The 20,883-nt window shown below is 35.2% G+C and overlaps 1 protein-coding gene across 21 annotated transcripts in view; it reads left to right on the forward strand.

The window, feature by feature from the left end:
* adgrb3 (adhesion G protein-coupled receptor B3) overlaps positions 1 to 20,883 on the forward strand; it is a 397,331-nt gene that overhangs the window by 349,040 nt on the left and 27,408 nt on the right. For all 21 annotated transcript variants that reach the window (XM_087279664.1, XM_087279661.1, XM_087279662.1 and 18 more), the window contains 4 exons: positions 9,005 to 9,155; positions 17,785 to 17,854; positions 18,213 to 18,279; positions 19,060 to 19,145. In XM_087279664.1, the coding sequence (XP_087135790.1) occupies positions 9,005 to 9,155; positions 17,785 to 17,854; positions 18,213 to 18,279; positions 19,060 to 19,145 (374 nt within the window). The remainder of the gene's footprint in view (positions 1 to 9,004; positions 9,156 to 17,784; positions 17,855 to 18,212; positions 18,280 to 19,059; positions 19,146 to 20,883) is intronic.

Raw genomic sequence — 20,883 nt, forward strand, 5'->3', positions numbered from 1 at the left:
CGACTGGGTGACCAGCCAATCAACTGACCCACCCTCCTCCTTTCTTAAACCCAACCAATGTCATCGATTGACCCGCCCACCCACTTACTTCCTTAAACCCAACAGGCGATTTATAAAAGCCACCCAGAAAAAGAAACGCCCTCGTCTGATTTTTACTACGTTTTCGCATTTTACCACATTCTCACCCTGTTATTCGCTTGTTCAATTTATTTTTTGGATTCTGTTTTTGTCTTACCTAATTTCTGGAACCACTCTTCCACGGACACGAACCAGTCGTCGTTGTCGTGGTCAACTCCTCTCGGTCTCTCAAGTCCACCGATGTACACAACGGGCTAACTGGACAAACTGGTTGCGGCTGAAAAGCCCTCCACATGTAGCTAAGTGTTCAGCTGGTAAGTGCGATAAGGAATGGCCTCATACCGCCCCATAGCGTTTGCTTTAAAAAATCCAATGCAGCCATACATACCTCCGGCTACATAATTCGTGGTCTCCAGAAACATTTACGGGACTACATTTTCAGAATGAGCCTGTGTTGTTTATATGGGCTGAATTTAAACAAACAAACTAAGTTGAACATTACTAAGTGAAGTTTTTAAACTAATTTCGAGAGGAGCACGTGATATAATTGACAGCAGCTGGCCACCTATCTACACTCATTAGTTAGCCAATCAGATCTATCCTAACCCACTATAAGTAGCCTAGCTAGACATTACTCCCTTATCTTCGTTTTCCGAAGAAACCCCCCATCCACCCCTTTCTCCTCCTTTCCTCCTTTACAAAAGGGGAGCTCTCGAGAACCACTTGATCTCGTACTCCCCTCACATGCTCTATGGACCTGGCGGGAGCCCTGGGCTCAACTATCCCCGAGCTCAGGGTTCTCTCCCGGGACAGCATGCCAAACCTGCTTACAGCTGTCAAGCAATATCTAAGTGTGAACTCTTGAAACTTAATTTGTTTAAATTCAGCACACATAAATTGTTTGCGACCGCTTACAGTTGAAGTCAGAATTATTAAACCGCCAACTTATCCAGCACATGTTTTATGCAGCGGATGCCCTTCCAGTTGCAACCCAGTACTGGGAAACAACTATATGCACTCATTCACACACATACACTATGGCCAATTTAGTTTATTCAATTCACCTGTACTGCATGTCTTTGGACTTGTGGGGGAAACCAAAGCAGCCGGAGGAAACCCACACCAACACGGGGAGAACATGCAAACTCCATACAGAAAATCCAACTAGCTCGAACCAGTGACCTTTTTGCTGTGAGGAGACAGTGCTAACCACTGACCGTCCGTGTTGCTCATAAGGTTTTTTATCAATTGAAAAATTATATTCATTTATTTCAGTTAGTTGGACATGCTTTAAATTAATACATTTTTATTTTGCCATTATTAGTCCATTAAAACATTAAACAGAAGAAAATGTTTCTGGATATGAGATTAAATAGATAAAAGTAAAACACAATTTGTCATTTTTTTTGTATGGATTTGCTGCTTGTTTTACTTGGCGGTGCTCATTGCTAATAAACACCTAAACAGTCACTCGAGCTACTTGTGAAGTGTGTCAATCGATACTATATTTATAGCAGTTAATTTATGCCCTGTGTGGCATAAGTGTTTGTTCATCAGTCATTAGCACTGGTCCATATGGCTTTGAGGTCCTGCGGTGACATGCATGTGCCACAAGCCACATCCCCTCTCCATTCGTTTGCTGAGCAGTTAGCATTAGGCACAAAATGAAACAGACAATCAAACAAAAACACTAGACCTTAAAAAGACTGCATAAAGATTACTCTTCTTTGATGCTTTTGTCTGATGGGTAGATCCAGATGTTTTGAAGTATCTGCCTCTATGTTAAAGCATCTTCAAAGTTTGGAGTGTGTAAATGCAACCTTGCATGTTCTTGTAAAAGTAAGTGTGAAAAAAATCTTGGAAAGTATTTGAATATGTGACCTAGTCCGTAGATATGTCAGGCACATAATTATGTAATTTAAAATACAGTAAAAACTGTATTGAAAGGTAGGGTTAGGTTAGATTAGGTTAGGTTACTTTATCTTAACCCAAAGGTATATTTGGTTTGCAGTCAAGTGTCCTCATTTCATAACAGTGAAACACAAAAATCTCACATAGTGACAACAACAACTGGACATAAAGACATAAAACATAGACATGCAAAACACTCTCTTAGACTTTGGGGGAAATAAATGTGTTTTAAACAATCTATGAAATGTAAACTATACAAGTCACAGAATCTCTGTCTAATAGCTGCTTGTAAGAAATTATTTTTGTATTGCTTAGTTTTAGTTTAAGAGTGTATAGGGTAAGAGCAGTCTCACTTAAAACTAAATTTGTAATTCTCTTTAGGTGCCTGGTGTACACGCAGCCTTCAGATTGGCTAGTGTCACCCCAGTCAGCTTGCTGACAGTCAGCTTGTAATAGTACTTCAAATAACAATGTATTTAAATATGTTTAAATGTAATTCGCCCATTACATGATTTCCCCCAGAAATCAACAGAGTGAAGAAATGTTGGATTGGAAACAATTTTCAAGCAAAAATTGCCAATAGCTTTCACAAACAATTACAAAGGACAGACAAGTCACAGAATTGAAAATTTCAATTTGCAGTGGTAAAAAATGAAATAATATTTAATAATGTATACTTTAGTGGTCTTTATCTACATGCTGCATCTGCTTAGTTCTTACAGTTGTACTGTTTTTGTCTAAATTATTATATGAAGTTCAGTCTGAGGTAATTTGGGGGCCCCTAAGATGTTTTGACATGCCTTTACATTTGTGCTTATTTCAGCTACTTTTTACATAGTATTGGCCATCATGTATTTTGTTTGTATTCAGCACAAATTGTGCTACAATAATATGTGAGAACTATGGATGTACATTGTTCCCTTTATTAGAAAATAAATAGTTTTTTGTGGTTAGTAGGTTTTGGAAAAGAAATTGCTGAAATAAGGTCTAGAAAAACATACTGAATTGGCCTGAACAAGACTTTGAGTAAACAATCTTGTAGGCTCGAATATTTACTCATTCAAAGAAAACATTACAATGATTTACATTTTGTAAGTCTATTTTAGGTCAGCTAAGCTGTATGCATGGGAGTGATAATGGTCATGAATAATTCACACCTGGGGAGACAGGTGAGACTCCCCTCGCTGGCTAATGTTCATCCATCACAATCCCCAGCTGCAAAAGCTAACTCAAATTAAATGCTTGTTGTATTACTTGCTGTATTATGACCATGTAACCACTCTGTTGAAGACAGAATTTTTAGCCTTTTTTCCAAATATTTCCCAAGTTTTGTTTAATAGAGCAAGGATTTTTTCACAATACTTCCTATAATATTCTTTCTTTGGAGAAATTAGTTTTATTTCAGCTAGAATAAAAAGCAGTTAAATTTTTTTTAAACCGTTTTAAAGTCAATCTTATTAGCCTCTTTGAGCAATATCTTTTAGCATTATACAGTGACTTGCCTAATTACCCTTACTTGTCTAACTAACCTAAGTTAAGCTTTAAAATTGCACTTTAACCTGAATACCAGTATCTTGAAAAATATATTGTGAAATATTATGTACTGTCATCATGGCTAAGACAAAATAAATCAGTTATTAGAAATTAGTTATTAAATCTATTATGTTTAGAAATGTGTTAAAAAAAGTCATATTTTCATTAAAACAGAAATTGGGGGGAAAATATATAGGGGGTTAATAATTCTGACTTCAACTGTATTTGCTTAATACTAGTATTAATAAAAAAAATAACTAATTTACTTACTTAATTTAACTAACTAATTTTATAACAGTAATGTATCAAGAAATATAGTAGTTTATTTTCCTTGCTTTGACTTGTACAGATGGCCCCGTCACATTGCCAGTTTTCTTTATTCTTTTACAATATTACATAATCAGAGACTGGGAAAGCAAGAACAGTTCACAGACAAGTAGGCCATGCTGTCCTTCATGTTCTGGAAGTCAAGAAACAGTGTATGCGGAAGGGAACACTGGTCCAGGAGGTTGTCTGGCTTAGACGCTCCCTGGCTGTGCACTTCAAACTAAATCTCCCAGACGTTGTGTGCATGTGCTCCTGAAAGCTGGCTTACTGAGGAATCGTGGTTTTTGTGGCAGCGTGAGGGAGCTCATCAGCATCAGGTGGCCCGTCTCATGCTGCCAGCTGATCCATTTTCACAGCATTCGTCTTGGCCACATCAGGTGGACCGAGAGCAGGTGGAAGCAGGATCTTCATTACATTCTGTCCAGCTTGTCTTTGTCTCACACCGGCTCTGCTCCACACTCTAATCTATGGCATGAGCTTCCTGGTTCTACTAGATTCACTGTCTGTGCATTGCTAGTGGGTGGATTTATTTCAAGTTCACCAAACTTGTTGTGTGTTTACCCATGGAAGTCATGCTCATATATCGGCACCCTTGTTGCTTTTTTCCCCCCGTTAATGAATCAAATTGTGAATCATATCTGACTAGGCAATGGCCGGTATAAGATTGTAATGGTATGTAAAACGATTGGTTAAAATGGTTTCATGGTATCTTGGTTTGGGTTTACTGCTCTAAAATATGTACTTTTTAAATATCTGGGTTAAAAAACAAACTTTTTTTCCTGATTGGACACACTATATTATGATTTTAAAATACATTTCAGATATTTTGGAACAGTAAACACGTCAGGCTAAATAATTCAAATAAATCATTGACTTCAGCTATCTTTATTAGTTTGCAAAACTCTTTTCTTTTTCTGCTGGATATATTGTTGCCTTAAATAACTAAATAAAATAGTGGTAAAAACAGAATTTTAAAAAAAAGAACATATACCTACTGTAGGGCCACACAGAATCTATGTGCGCAGAAATCCACAGATTTCCACAAATCTTTGTAGAAATCATGCAGTCTATTTCTTTATTTGTGTAAATGTTTGTAAATTTTATACTGTTTTTATATACATTTCAGTAATATTAATGTCTAAAATTAAAATGTTCATATAATTTATTTACAATACATTTTGTAAAGTAATATTGTCTTTTAGTATATGTGTTATATAGGAGACTTGCTTTGTTTACCAATTAAGTGGATCTAATTGAACATGCTTTGTAAACATTAAGACATTCTTTTTTTATTTAATATATAAAATTTTTAGTTACTATATTCTTAAAATCATTCAGCATAAAGCTGCAGATTTTTTACAAATTTCTGCTCAGAAATAGCAAAAAATGTCAGCAGATTCTGCTGCATACATCTTAGGAATAGTATAACAGAACATTTTTGCAGTTTTAAAACATTGACTTTCCAAACTGAGGTAAACCTTGAAACCAGTTATTGTCCCATGTCTATATCTGACTGCATATTTTTTTCTGTGTGATGTAGAGCCCTATGCTTCCTGTTATGGGGAAAACATGGAAGGAATTGCAAAAAAAAAATAATAATAATAATAATAAATAAAAAACTGATTTAGCTATATTACGTCAAAATAAAAGTTAGGTTTAACTTGAAGACATTTTAACTGAAAATAGAAACCAATTTTGTACAGTACAATATACTTTGTTGGTAATTTTAATTAGATTTTAGGTCTAACTTGGGGTCCTGTATTTTCATAATGAGGAAAATATGTAAGGAACTGCATGATTAATGTCAAAATCAAACTCAGTTTAGCTTGATGAAACTGACAGGGTGGTGGCTCAGTGGTTAGCAATGTCGCCTTACAACAAGAAGGTCACTGGTTCGAGTCCCAGCTGGGTCAGTAGGCATTTCTGTGTGGAGTTTGCATGTTCTTCCCGTGATCGCTTGGGTTTACTCAGGGTGCTCCGGTTTCCCCCACAGTCTAAAGACATGCGGTATTGGTGAATTGAATAAGCTAAGTTCGCCTTAGTGCAGGCTATGTGTGGGTTGCAGCTAGAAGGGTATCCGCTGTATAAAACATATGCTGGATAATTTGGCGGTTCATTCCGCTGTGGAGACCTCTGATAATGAAGGGACTAAGCCGAAGAAAAATTAATAAATAAATGAATGTAATTGTGACAGAAAATATAGTGTCCAGGGTTCCAGTTAAACTAATTGCAGTTGCACAGTAGAATGTATTTCTCAAAATAATAGCAATAATGTAAGGCATGTTCCCAAATCAGCATTCTTGTTGGTCAACCAATCAGATTTTAGGGAAATTAAACTGGATTTTACACATTTTTTTTTTTTTGATCAACCAATCAGCACTTCTTGCATGTTAATGGTGTCACTTGTAACTCATTCGATGATGCATTTAAAATTTCAGAGCATTTAAACATTTAAAAAATAAATAAGCTGAATAAGTAAGTTTGCCACTGATATGTGTTTTTAAGATAGAAAACTATTTGGCTAAGATACAACTGTCTGAGTATCTGCAATCTGAGAGTTATATCTTAATACTGAGAATATTGCCTTAAAACTTGTCCAAATTAAGTTCTTAAAAATGCATATTGTAGTTAAAAATGTTATATTTATGGAAGGAACTGTACAGAATTTCTTCATAAAGCATGATGTTATTTTAATGAGTTTTGACATAAAACAAAAATATATAATTGTGACTCAAATATACAGATATACTTCTGCATGTATACCTGTGCAATATAAGCCCACAGTGTTAATCTGTGGATCATGTACAGTGTGTATCTAACCATTGATCATGATGCATAGAGACCAGGAATCAACTTTTTGGTTTTACTCTTTCCATTCACCCGTAACTGGCTGAATGGAAATGTCACAACTGTTCATTAGTCGAATGTGATGGGAACCCCATTGTTTTTGTCACATGCTGAACATCCCAGTTATAAATGATTTGCATGAAACTCACCAACTGCCAAATTCAGTGCGGAAGATACTCATTTGGTGAGAAATATGGTAATATTTTGTGATTTTTGGTGCTTGCTGTTAGTGACAAAGTGTCGAGAATGTCCCCAGCACATATGTTCTAATTGCAATGAGATTTTCTAGATTTTGAATCAGATGAACAGGAAGTTGATTGTGTGTAAACAATATAATAATATTAGTCAAAATATAAATGAGGTTATATAGAAAATCAGTTACTGTAATTCTAGTTTTAGTTATTTTTTCAGAATTCATGTTTTTACATTGAATATTGAAGAGTTCAGTTGCAAAAAATCTTAACTAGGTTAATTAGATTATTTAGGAAAATTAGGGTATTTAGGCAATTTATTGTATAACAAAGAAAAAAATTCTTAAGAGGCTAATAATATTGACCTTTTTCTTACGCTCACCAAGTCTATATTATTTGATCAAAAACGTTGTTAAAACAGTACAGCTGTGAAATAATATCACCATTATTATTATCAATGCAATAGTTCTGCAATCTGCATAAAATATAAGTTTAGAATAAAAAGTAAACTTTGTAACTATATTTACTCAATATTAGTATTCATAAACATAAAAAAATCTATCTATCATTCATTCATTCATTTTTCTTCGGCTTAGTCTCTCACAGTATTTATCAGGGGTCACCTCAATGACTACGTTTACATGGACGTCAGGAATCAAATTATTTGTCTTAATCTGAATAAGATAATAATATGATAAAGGTGTTTACATCAGTTGCTTTTTGAATGTTGCTTTCATGATCCTGTTTTACATGTTATAGCACATAATTTGATTGTTGTCATTGGTTCACCAGGCTATCCACATTTTCTCTTGAGTTTCATGTAATTTTGGGTGTTTCATTTTTAATTTGTCGACTTTAACTCTAGTTTGGCACTTTCATTCAGGAACTTTTTATGCATGCCCCCCGTGACAAACGAGATATTGGATGCGCGTATGAACTGCTGGAGGAGTGTCGTTTTAATGGAATTTGATATTGCATGCCGTATAGGAAAAAAACCTCCACATTTCGCATTTCTCCTTTACTGACTTGGTAGTTGTAGAGAATAGTGTCAAACAGTCGTGTGTATTGACTTTCTTGTTGCAAAATTCGGTGAAAATCCTAAATGACATTAATAGTTTGATTGCGGTGTGTACATGTCTTTACTGCACTTTAATAATGCGACTAAAGTCGGCACTCTTAATTCAATTTCTGTTTAGTTCAATTATGAGCTTAATCGGATTAATCAAAAATATAAATTTACATGTTAGACTCGTAATCAGAGTATTGTCTTAATTGTATTAAAATCGTATTTTTGGTGTCCATGTAAATATACTCAGTGCTAACCACTGAGCCCCCCCCCCCCCCCCCCCCCCCCCCGTGCCGTCCCTATTTTATTTTTTTCTCAAAATATTTAAATTATTATTTATTGATTTACTTATTTGTTATTGATTAGTTTATTTTTTTGTGTTTGTTTATCATCCACCTGTGAAGTCCATTGGCACAATACATATTTAAACTCTTTTTCTAATTGATTGATTGTGTTTTTGAAAGCACATTGTGCATTCATACTGCTAATCTAAACTGCTAAACCATTTATAAACAGCATTTAAAACACCATTTGTACCATTTGTATAACAATGTAAGCCACTACATTCATTTTGATCAATTTAATGCATACTTCATCTTTAATGACACCATTATATTCTCTCTCGCTCTCTCTCTCTCTCTCTCTCTCTCTCTCTCTCTCTCTCTCTCTCTCTCTCTCTCTTTTAAGATTGAAATGTATTGCGTTTAATCTAAGCCATATCCGCAAGACCACACGTCTCCAACACAGTACATGCCATCAAAGCGCCCAGACCTAAATGATGGTCTAGACATGTCTGCAACTTCAAAGTCAAAGCCAAAGGGAAAAGTTGCAATGAGGGATTCATTTTCCCCTCTCGCTTAATATATTTTTGGTGGTAACAGTCAGTTCACATTTTGTGTGATTCCTAAAGTCTTATAATCTGTGAATTTGAGTACTTTTCAGCCAAACTTTAGATTCAAATGACAGCCCAGAAACCCTCATTTAGACTTGAATGTTTTAAATAAAATACTTTATGAGCTCCTCTTTCTCTCTCTTTCTGTTGAATGGACAGGGCATATGCACGATGACAACTGCATTTCTGCACTTCTTTTTCCTGGCGTCCTTCTGCTGGGTTTTGACAGAAGCTTGGCAGTCCTATATGGCCGTGACAGGGAAAGTTCGGACTAGGCTTATCCGGAAACGCTTCCTCTGCCTGGGATGGGGTGAGTGCTTCATACATTTCTCCATCTCAGCACTTCGCTAATGTGCATTTTTGCTGCTCCATCATCATCCTCATTCATCAGGCTGGTATTTACTTCCCAAACATGGACGATGCAAGTGGGGAATTTTTAAATATCGTCTTGTATGTTCCATACCTCCCCGGGGCTCCTTATACAGGACCACTTTACACACACATCAAATTGATTACAGAAGAGCTAACACTCATCCCTCCAGTTACCTAGCAACAAACAAGGCTCCCTCTTTCCATCATTGCAGTGTTTTGCAGTGTGCAGAGGAAAAAAAAATAAAGAGGAGACTGAAGAAGACAGACAAAGACAGATATGTGAACCATGTCTTAGTTTGGCTATTTTAATAAACGCTGATTGTAGATTAATTCAATTATTGGTATCCGTGAAATGTTTCTTGAATTAGTTTGTACGCATTAGTGTTTTGCATTAGGACTCATATTTTAAATGCGTAGTGCTGTACTCAGATTGTAAGTGGGTTGTGTTCAGTTTGTCTGAGTTTGATGGCAGTGGGATTTATAAGTGACGTGTGCAAACAAATGAACTTGTTGCTCCTGCTTTTGTAGTGGGTTTGTGACTTGATTCCCATAACAACGGTTGCTATGCAGTGAATATGACCATACAGAAAGGATAGATTAAAGACACCAGCAGCCACCTTTCTCAAGCATTGAACCTTCATTCATTAGTCTGCCTCTAGCATGACACCAGGGTAAAATGTCATGTAAATGATACTATGTCTGTCTGACTATTATAGGTATTAGATGTCTATTATGTCTATTCTAATATTAGTAGTACTAATTAGCCCTTGTTTTAATTATTGTTTTCGTTTTAGCTAATTTAATATCTATCTGTCTGTCTGTCTCGTTCTATGTATTGTTCTATCTGTTTATCATTTTGTCTGTTTGTCCATCCATCCATTCATCCATCCATTCATCCATAATTGTATCTGTCTATCTGTCATCCAATGTTCTATCTATCTATCTATCTATCTATCTATCTATCTATCTATCTATCTATCTATCTATCTATCTATCTATCTATCTATCTATCTATCTATCTATCTATCTATCTATCTATCTATCTATCTATCTATCTATCTATCTATCTATCTATCTATCTATCTATCTATCTATCATCCAATGTTCTATCTATCTATCTATCTATCTATCTATCTATCTATCTATCTATCTATCTATCTATCTATCTATCTATCTATCTATCTATCTATCTATCTATCTATCTATCTATCTATCTATCTATCTATCTATCTATCTATCATCCAATGTTCTATCTATCTATCTATCTATCTATCTATCTATCTATCTATCTATCTATCTATCTATCTATCTATCTATCTATCTATCTATCTATCTATCTATCTATCTATCTATCTATCTATCTATCTATCTATCTATCTATCTATCTATCTATCTATCTATCTTTCTGTCTGTCTGTCTGTCTGTCTGTCTGTCTGTCTGTCTGTCTGTCTGTCTGTCTGTCTGTCTGTCTGTCTGTCTATCTACAGTATAAATCTATCTATCTATCTATCTATCTATCTATCTATCTATCTATCTATCTATCTATCTATCTATCTATCTATCTATCTGTCTGTCTGTCTGTCTCTCTGTCTGTCTGTCTGTCTGTCTGTCTGTCTGTCTGTCTGTCTGTCTGTCTGTCTGTCTACAGTATCTATCTATCTATCTATCTATCTATCTATCTATCTATCTATCTATCTATCTATCTATCTATCTGTCTGTCTGTCTGTCTGTCTGTCTGTCTGTCTGTCTGTCTGTCTGTCTGTCTGTCTGTCTGTCTGTCTGTCTATCTATCTACAGTATCTATCTATCTACAGTATATCTATCTATCTATCTATCTATCTATCTATCTATCTATCTATCTATCTATCTATCTATCTATCTATCTATCTATCTATCTATCTATCTATCTATCTATCTATCTATCTATCTATCTATCTATCTATCTATCTATCTATCTATCTATCTATCTTACTATCATCTATCTATCTATCTATCTATCTATCTATCTATCTATCTATCTATCTATCTATCTATCTATCTATCTATCTATCTATCTATCTATCTATCTATCTATCTATCTATCTATCTATCTATCTATCTATCTATCTATCTATCTATCATCCATCCATCCGTCATTGTTATGTCAGTTTAAAATAACTGTTTTGTATTTGAATATGTGTGTATGTTTTTTTCCAACAAAATTAAAATGAAAATTCAAATACCTAAAAACATCAAATAAATCAAACTCTCCAAACAACTACCCAAATGCTAAATCAACTGCTCAAACTATCAATTAATAAATCAAAATGCGTTCTCAAATGTGAAATCAAATGCTCATGGTCAACACATTATGAACCTGTAATAATCAAATGATAAATATGCTTTAAAATATAACTAATACAACCACTACCAAATTACTAAAACTTCTGTAAATTTCAGTTTTTCTTAGTCTTTTGTTACATTTCTCAGATCAGAATTGAAATTTGCAAAACAGTGCATTTCTCTAAACAATGCGTACAAACAGTGTCATCAGAACGACAAGTCCTTGTGTCATTGTGTACAGATAAGACAGTCAAATTACATTGTCAATATAACAGCATACTATGGAAGGGGGTGTTCTGATGTGAACTAAGGGTAATTTTTTTTCTGTTTGTACTGTCATTTTTTCAACAGATATTGTCATTGTGATAAAGAAATAAAAAGACAGCACTGCAAAGCATAAAGAAAAAAAAAGTTAAAATGTGAATATAGGGCAATCTCCTTTGAGAAGCACCTTCATTAAAAAAAGTCAAGATTCACCTGGGTGAAGATTTAGAAAAAAAGTCTAATGGAAGTGTATCGAAAAATGTATTATGAGAAATATTATGACAACTTTTTCAACCATATGGCCTGTGAAGATGATTAAATGTTGTAGAAACGATTAAATGTAAACAAATGATTAAATGTTTTGGAAGGTGAGACTTTTTATACAGAGACCAAAATAATACATTTTGATCAGCATGACATAAGCAATTGAAAATATAGGAAATAACAGAGAATTGTACACAATCAACTCCATGGATATACCAAAGCATTTTATATTTGTTAAAAAAATGAGAAACTGCTTTTTTATGTGCATAAGTGACACAATGATGTGAAGATTAAAAAAGTAGTTTTGAGAATTTCAATTCTTAGATGTGAGAAATTAAACAAAAGTGACTGAGAAAAGCTGTAATTGCTGTTCTTGTAAACTGTCTATTTATTCTATTCTATTCTATTCTATTCTAGTCTCGTATCACAATTTCTACAAAAAAATATATATTTAAGTGAGATTTCTTTAACAACATAAAAAATACAAATTTACTTTATTTAATATTTCTCCATGAATGCTTTATATAGTAAACAACATTGCGGTATTATCTTTTTTGCTTGATTTATGGGTCAATAAAAAACTTTTGCAAAGTACTTGATCTGATCTGAGCGTTCTCTTCCGTGGTATCTCTGATTAATGGAGTCTCGGTGTAAAAGTACTAATCTGAAACATCTGTTAAGGATCGAAACACCAACAGCTGGTCTCCTTAATTGCACAACCCCTACTGAGGTCATAAGAACACAAGTGGCACGTCAATCTCACTCTCTGCTGTTTGTTTAGCTGAACTATAAATCCACAAGTATAATTTGTGTCCGCAAGGGAACCAGCGTATAATTATGGACAGATTTCAGGTCAAATTCATTAATCCTTCTTCAGGTATTCATCCGTCCAGAGACTAATGCTGTGTCCCAGTTAACATACTGTAAAGTGCATCCTAAATAATAATCAGAAAAAACGAGTGTCCCAAATTGTAGCATGTATAAATGAGAATTTAGTAGAAATTCTTCGGGCAGATATGCGCACACTCTAGCAGCTAATTTAGCTTACAATGTGAATTGCCTAGATGTGAATTTGATTAGGAAAAAAATACAAAAATGACAGATACACACAACTGATGGTTACGTACATATATTTGTTTTTCATATTTAAAAAATTTTAACGTCCTTGCAAAATAGTAATGATACAATGACAACAACAGTTTAACATATAGCATAAAATAAATTCGTTCATTCATTTTCTTGTCAGCTTAGTTCCTTCATTAATCCGGGGTCGCCACAGCGAAATGAACCACCAACTTATCCAGCAAGTTTTTACGCAGCTGATGCCCTTCCAGCCGCAACCCATCTCTGGGAAACATCTACACATACACACACACACACTCATACACTACGGACAATTTAGCCTACCCAATTCACCTGTACTGCATGTCTTTGGACTGTGGTAGAAACCGGAGTACCCGGAGGAAACGCACGCGAACGCAGGGAGAACATGCAAACTCCACACAACCAGCAACCTTCTTGCTGTGAGGCGAACGTGCTACCCACTGCGTCGCTCCCATAAAGTAACTGAATAAAAAAAAATAAAAACACTAAAAAACAAGACAATTCGAACAGTGAGTCGGGTGACAACAGAGTTGAGAATCTACGTGCAGATTTATTAAGAGAATCGTCTTGCAAGCAAAGGTTGAAACAGGAACTAGGGATGGCTGACGGGAAACTGAAGTTTCGACAGTGTCGAGATCCCCTAACGCTGATGTTTAGAAACACTTCACTGAAGCATGTTCCAAAACATCCATGTCACATGACTAAAGTGTTTCGAAACACCAGGTCACACGACTAAAGCAATTAATTTCATCAATAATTTCAGAAGCATTTCGAGACTTGACGACAAGGTTGGAAAAAACCTACCTCATGTAGCCTAGTGGACCGCGTGTGTGCACAGATTAACTTGGCTGCAAATGGTCCAGGTTCGAATCCGGACTTGTACAAATACTTTGAAATTATGACTTGATGTATTTTAATAATGTAACTTTTTTATGACCAAAACAAGACATATTTATTTACAAAGTGTTCATTTGGATGTCAGACACGTTACAAGAACAGAGCACTTAAAAACTAACATCTATAGCTGCATCACCCTGGATTTAAACCCGTTATCCCTGCAGGAACTCTCATCGCTGCCCTAAATCACTTGAAGTCAACTGTACAACGTGGGATTTAATACCTCAATTTGCTTCACTGTTTCTTTGCTGAAGCTGTTCCAGAGCAATAGATTAGAAAAATATCACTAGGTGTCACTGTAGAGACGGCTTTTAAAACGTTTCGAATCTTCGACACATTTGCTTCGACTGTTTCAGTGTTTCATAAAGCCTCGCTTTGTCCACCACTAACAGGAACAAACAGGTGCATGAAGATAATCTTAACGCATGGTCCATAAACAATAGCGAATAGTCTGTACAGGCGGCAAACAAAGTTAACAAAGCAAAGGGTCAAACACAGCAAGGCAAGGGATAATGCTTTGTAATGCTCACTAAACAGTTTAACAAGACCCAGCAACGATGTTTCTGTGTGTGATGAGTTTATAGTCCTTGAAATCAGTCCATAATGATCTTCCAGCAGAGTGTGTGTAATCAGTGGGAATCAGGAACTGGTGTGTTTGAGGTGCATGCTGGGAGTTGTAATTTGTTAGTGTGGCGTGTGTGTAGTTCTCCAGCAATCTGCAGCCGCTAGATCAATGGTGAATGTAACAAAAATTCTGTTCAGCTCACAAACACAAATAGGGGTTACAAGTGTTCGGGGGAAAATAAATGAATATTAAAGTACCATACGAATATTAAACCATCCATGCTGTTCTTAATTAAATCCTTTCATCATCAAAATCAATATATGCCAGGAAAGGTTCCCAAATTGTATGAAATATTCCACTTCTACCATGTACATTGCAGGTCAGATAATCTAATGAAACGTATTCAAGAGTAGCCACATCCTAACAGAGGGAGCCTTATCTGAGATCCATTGTAACACATACATTTTCTTGCATTAAAATGACAAAATTGAAAAGCCTCATTTTGTAGCTATCAAGACTTATGGGAGGGGACATTTCATTGCAGAGGCTTAGTAAAATAGGTTTGATTGATTAAACCTAATTAAAAATGTTATCCGCATAATGTTTAATCTACAAAAACATTGTGAACTTTAATAAAGATACATTCGTTCATTAACTTTTAAGTGCATTATTATACAAGCGCATGAGGAGATTTCACTCAGTTAAATACTTGCTAATCTTTAATACAGTAAGAAATGTGTAGGATGTGACAAGATGATTGACAGAGCCCGTAACTAAGCAACAGAACAGTCTATTAAAGTGGAAGCAGTATGTCCCAAAGCTTGCTGACTTTTCTGTTACACACTCAAAAGTATGCGTTTTTTCTTCACTAAAAGAGCACATGCTTTTAGGGAGGAGTATAAATATTGGTGTATTGGGACATACCATTAATTTGACTAATGTTACTGAGGAGGAACAGTAGCACTGTGTGCACTGAGATCTGCTTTCTGATTGGCTGAGGATGAATCTGCTTGGTGACTAAGGGGCAGAGACTCAGCAAAGAAAAGGAGGAGCCACAAGACCCTCGTTGGTTCTTCAGGCAAGCTGATTACATCCATAAATTCAGCCCCCGGCGTGAGAGGTGTTAATATTCAGATCACGGGACAGAGGCAGGAGCAGAAAGAGCCCTTTCATAATGGCAGTCCTGCTCGAGCCCAGCAGAGATGAGAGATTGAAAAATAGAGACAGAGGATTCGAAAGATACTGTGGCAGATATAACATTATGCTATCAGTTTGAAACCTGTTTGATTTCAGTGTCTCTGTTCAAAAGCAGTTGTGCTAATTGCATTTCACATGCTGTTTTTTTTTTGTATTAAACTCCAGGGATTCTTATTATATTGTTTACATGCTCTCGTGTCACAAATAATTTACAAGTTGTATCGCTCCTGACTTGAAAACCTGATGTGTTTCTGTCGATCTGCAGTGGTGTTTGTGTAGATAAGCAGCGCTTACTGTTGCAATGTTCAAGGTTAATTATGTAAGGAAGTTTATGTATAGACCGTTTAAGGGATGTAAACATAATTGAGGGTACCATCATATTTCCTGTATTACATTGTTAATTTCTATAACTTCCGAGAATCCAAAAAGATCCACATATTGATAAATAATGTTATGATAGCTGTTTTAGCATGAAGTTGTGATTGAACTGTCTCTTGTTACAGTTATGAAATAGTTTGATGACAAGCAGGAAATGTTCATGGGTCAATGAGATCACCACATTGAAAAAAAAAGAAAATTAAACACGGAGTCTCAAAAATCCTTTTGTAAGAGGAACTAATTTTCTTCCACCATTTATTCCCATCTGCAGCTGACGTCAGCACATCAGAACCCATTGCTACTTCACCAACGTAATTTTAGAGCTAGTATTTAAATGAATCTCTACCGTGATGTCTAAAGTGGTGACAAAATGGGATTTTGCTCACATTTTAAGTTTATAAGGCTGAACAGCATGAAATGTCATCAGTCTAGAGACATTTCCCAGAATTTCTCTTTTGCAATCAGGATGTCAAAAAAATTAACCGCCCGAAAAAGCCAAAGCAAAGCAAACACTACCAGAAACACCACCAGACGATGGTATAAATACAGCACTACAACACACAAAAGAGAGAGTAATCGACTTAAAAAGTCACTTACCTGTTTTATAATAATTTTATCAGCTGTAGTCTGAAAATACGCTGATTTTTTCTCCTCTAAGGGCTTATTATGTAGTATCTGTCACCATCTTGACACTCGTCTTTGCTCTGCTCAGTATGACAGGCTGATGGATGTCGACGCACTGTATCTCCAAAATTAAAATTTTTTAAGATAGACAATCTCTTTTTTGCCCAAGACAAATTTCCTCTCTGGGACAAATGAAGTTTAACCTAACCTAAACTAAACAACTATATTCTTGCCTAAAAAGACTCAAAAGTACATCATGTTGTCCAACATCTACAATATTTTTCAAACTGTAGTGAGTTTATTGATCTGCTGTCACTCTATGGAGGGGGGGGGGGGGGGTAATACAGAAGAGTGATGAGGCTCTTCAAGTGCTGTTATTGATGATGTAATATCACACAGCTATCAGCCAATCAGATTCAAGAACCATACAGAGCTGATTTATATAATATAATGTTGTAAATATATATAATGTATAAAATAAATATAATGCATAAAAATATATTTAAGTAATAATATTCATATAATAAAATGAAAATATTATAATTAAAAATAATAATTACATACATTTTAGTTATTAATTAGTTGTTTTATTAAAATTTATCTCATTTCATTCCCACCTAAACAAAGCTAATGATCTAATTTAATAGATAATGTTCATACTGTTGTCTACATTCACTTCTTTATGATACAAAACACTTCATTGCAGTAGGGTTTTTTTCTTTAAAATATATTGCATTTAATTTACCGTCATATTTATTGTAATCATTTTTATTTTATTTTCATTATCTTTATTTGAATAATTATCTGTACATTGTGCTTTAGCTTCATCTCATTACTTTCCTCTCATTCTCAACCTTCGACTGAAGCCTACTGTACGTGTAGATTGAATGTCTCCAGTGCTGAAGGATTACCCAGTATGTGGCCTTTAATCATGCCTGTGTCTCTATTGAAGGATTACCTGCCTTGGTGGTTGCTATCTCAATGGGATTCACAAAAGCAAAAGGATACGGGACACCTCAATAGTAAGACTTCCTTCTTTGTTCCTCATGTTTATCCAGAAGTTTAAAAGACGCAGCACACACAGATCTTTCTGAATAAAGCGGCAACGTGAAGTGAGTGAGTTGGAGCCGGGAGATTGCACCAGTCCCACTTAGTTCTCCAGAGGATACCTGGATATAGACAGTTTTTTAAGATCTCCTTGGAGTTCTTGTTCCACACTAAAATTCTCTCATGTAGAACCACTGCATATGGCTCCAGATCCCCAGACACTCAAGGACGATACGATTGTGTACTGCCATGCCCCATTAAGTTGATGCCGGATGTTAAATTTTATGCAAGATTTGCTGATATTTGGGTTATCTTTTGTGTGTGTGTTTGCAGCTGTTGGCTATCTCTGGAAGGTGGTCTTCTCTATGCATTTGTGGGACCCGCCGCTGCAGTGGTGCTGGTATTGTTACACTTTGTTTATTTTGCAGACATTTACCAGCCTTAACTACACACACCAGCGCCTTAATAATGTTTTACGCCATTTACTGGACTAGTGCCAGTGTTGAAATGGAAAACGTACTCACTGCATTTGTTGTCTGATATGAAGACTGTGTATTTATATGCATCATTAAGCATTCTGTTTCTAGACTGAATTAAGATGCAATGGAGGCACAAATTACAGAACTCAAAACTGCAGATGTTATTCAGTTGCACTTTCATTTGATAGCTTAAATCTAATTGTAAAATACTTTGAAAAGCATTGAATTGTTTGCTTGTGTGCAAATAATTGTGTCATTGCTATACATGATTCTGGGTCACACTTTATTTTGATGGTCCGTTTGTTAAATTTAGAATACATTGCATCTACTTGCCAACTACTTCTCATTAGATTATATGACTGTTATTAGACTGTTTAATTAGACTATGAGTAGACTTTTAGGTTGGGGTTAGTGTAAGTTGACATGTTTCTTATAGTCAGTTAAATGTCTGTTGAAGGAGCAGTATCAACAGATATTAAGCAGACAGTCTAATCAAATGGACCATCAAAATAAAGTGTTACCTGATTCTGCAGGTGTAATGTTAATGTTTAGATATTAAATGAACATTACATGTTAAACTGCACTTTTAGACATTTGTAGTTTGATCTGATCAGGCTTTAAAAGTTCTTTTGTGTGTGTGCGTGCGTGCGTGCGTGCGTGCGTGTGTGTATGTGTGTGTGTGTGTGTGTGTGTGTGAACAGGTTAACATGGTGATTGGTATTCTGGTGTTTAATAAATTGGTTTCGAGAGATGGGATTCTGGATAAGAAGCTAAAACACAGAGCAGGGTAAGTGGCAATTAGCTATATCATATACTGTATAGAAAGAAATATCAAACATACATTGAATGTATTGAAGAATATTAAGTTCATCAAGCTCTGTTGCTCAGCTTTTTTTACACAAGCTATATTATTAAATTATATTAAAAAGCGGTCACTTTAGGTACACCTAACTAGTAACAGATTGGACCCACTTTTGTCTTTATAACTGCCTTAATCCCTTGTGGCATAGATTCAACAAGGTACTGGAAATATTGTTCTGAGATTTTGGTCCATATTGACATGATAGCATCAAGCAGTTTCCATAGATTTGTCAACTACATATCCATGATGCAAATCCCATTCCACCCCATCTCAAAGGTGCTCTATTGGATTGAGATCTGGTGACTGTGGATGCCATCTGAGTACAGTAAACTCATTATCATGTTCACGAAACCAGTCTGAGATGATTCACGCTTTATGGCATGGCACATTATCCTGCTGGAAATAGCTACGTATCAGAAGATGTCTACTTGCCTAAATGCATTAAGTTGCTGCCATGTGATTGGCTGATTAGAAATTTGAATTAACAAGTGGTTGGACAGGTTTACTTAATAAAGTGTCCGGTGAGTGTGCAATATAATGAAGAAGCATTGTCTTATTTTTTTATGCCTAATTTAATTTTTAAGTACAGCCCTAGATAGAGCACTTTATGTAGACAGAGAGGAATGATATAAGATCTGCATGTTTTAGTACATTTTCTCATATCATGTACCATAGTGTTACCAATTTCTATGCATTGTAATTTACTGTGTTAAACATTTACGTACTGTAAATATTTATTCTATGAAAACATATTTCGACTGCCTCTGGAAATGGTTGCATGGCTGCGACTGCCTCTGGAAATGTTTGCTTGTGCAAACTAGAACTAAACCATCATTAGGTGTCCACCCCCCACTTGTAAACCCCTCGGGAGGAATGAAAAGAAACTATAACTAAAATCTATAAAATCACTGTTAGCGATAAACAGAATAATAAATGAAACTATACATTGATCATATCTGTTTAATAAAAAAACGAAATTAATTAATTCATGAGAAAATTATAAAAAAAGAAAACTACTTCTGAAAAACTGAGAAGTAGTTCAGTGTAAGATGAGGTTAAATTCACCCCTGATAAACTCAATCAGAAACAAAAGAGTCAAAGAAATGTATAATGAGCTCCAGGTTTTACAGAATTTAATGTATTAGTATAGAGCCCTTCATGTTTTGGCATATTTTCTCAAAACATGCTATAGTGTTACCATTTACTTAGTAATTATGGCTTGATATTACCTTTTTTGACCATCAGCCACTGTGGCTAGAAGTTTTCCAACATTACTAGCCATTGCCCATTTCACTAGCCACAATTTTGTTGTTGGCAAAAAATATATTTCATATATAAATAAATTTGACCTTATCATGCTATAGTTACTTGATTTAGAAGTTGTGTCCACATGACTTCCTATTCATTTAACTTTTTTGTGTTATGTATGACCTTGCTCAATGGGGAGGAGCAACTGGATTAATGTTTCATTGTGTTGCATTGCAATTCGTTTTTATTTCACTTGACTTTTCAGGGCTCAACACTAAAAATTTACCTTTTTTTTCTAGCCACACCAAAAATAAATAAATAAAAAATATATTTTTAGTCAATAAATTTAAATATAGTTCTATGAACACAGTCTGATTACATGGGTTTTTGACTGCCTCTGGAAATGGTTGAATGT

The sequence above is a fragment of the Danio rerio genome, chromosome 13 (genome assembly GCF_052040795.2).
Source record: "Danio rerio strain M-AB ecotype USA chromosome 13, GRCz13ab, whole genome shotgun sequence".
Lineage (NCBI taxonomy): Eukaryota > Metazoa > Chordata > Actinopteri > Cypriniformes > Danionidae > Danio > Danio rerio.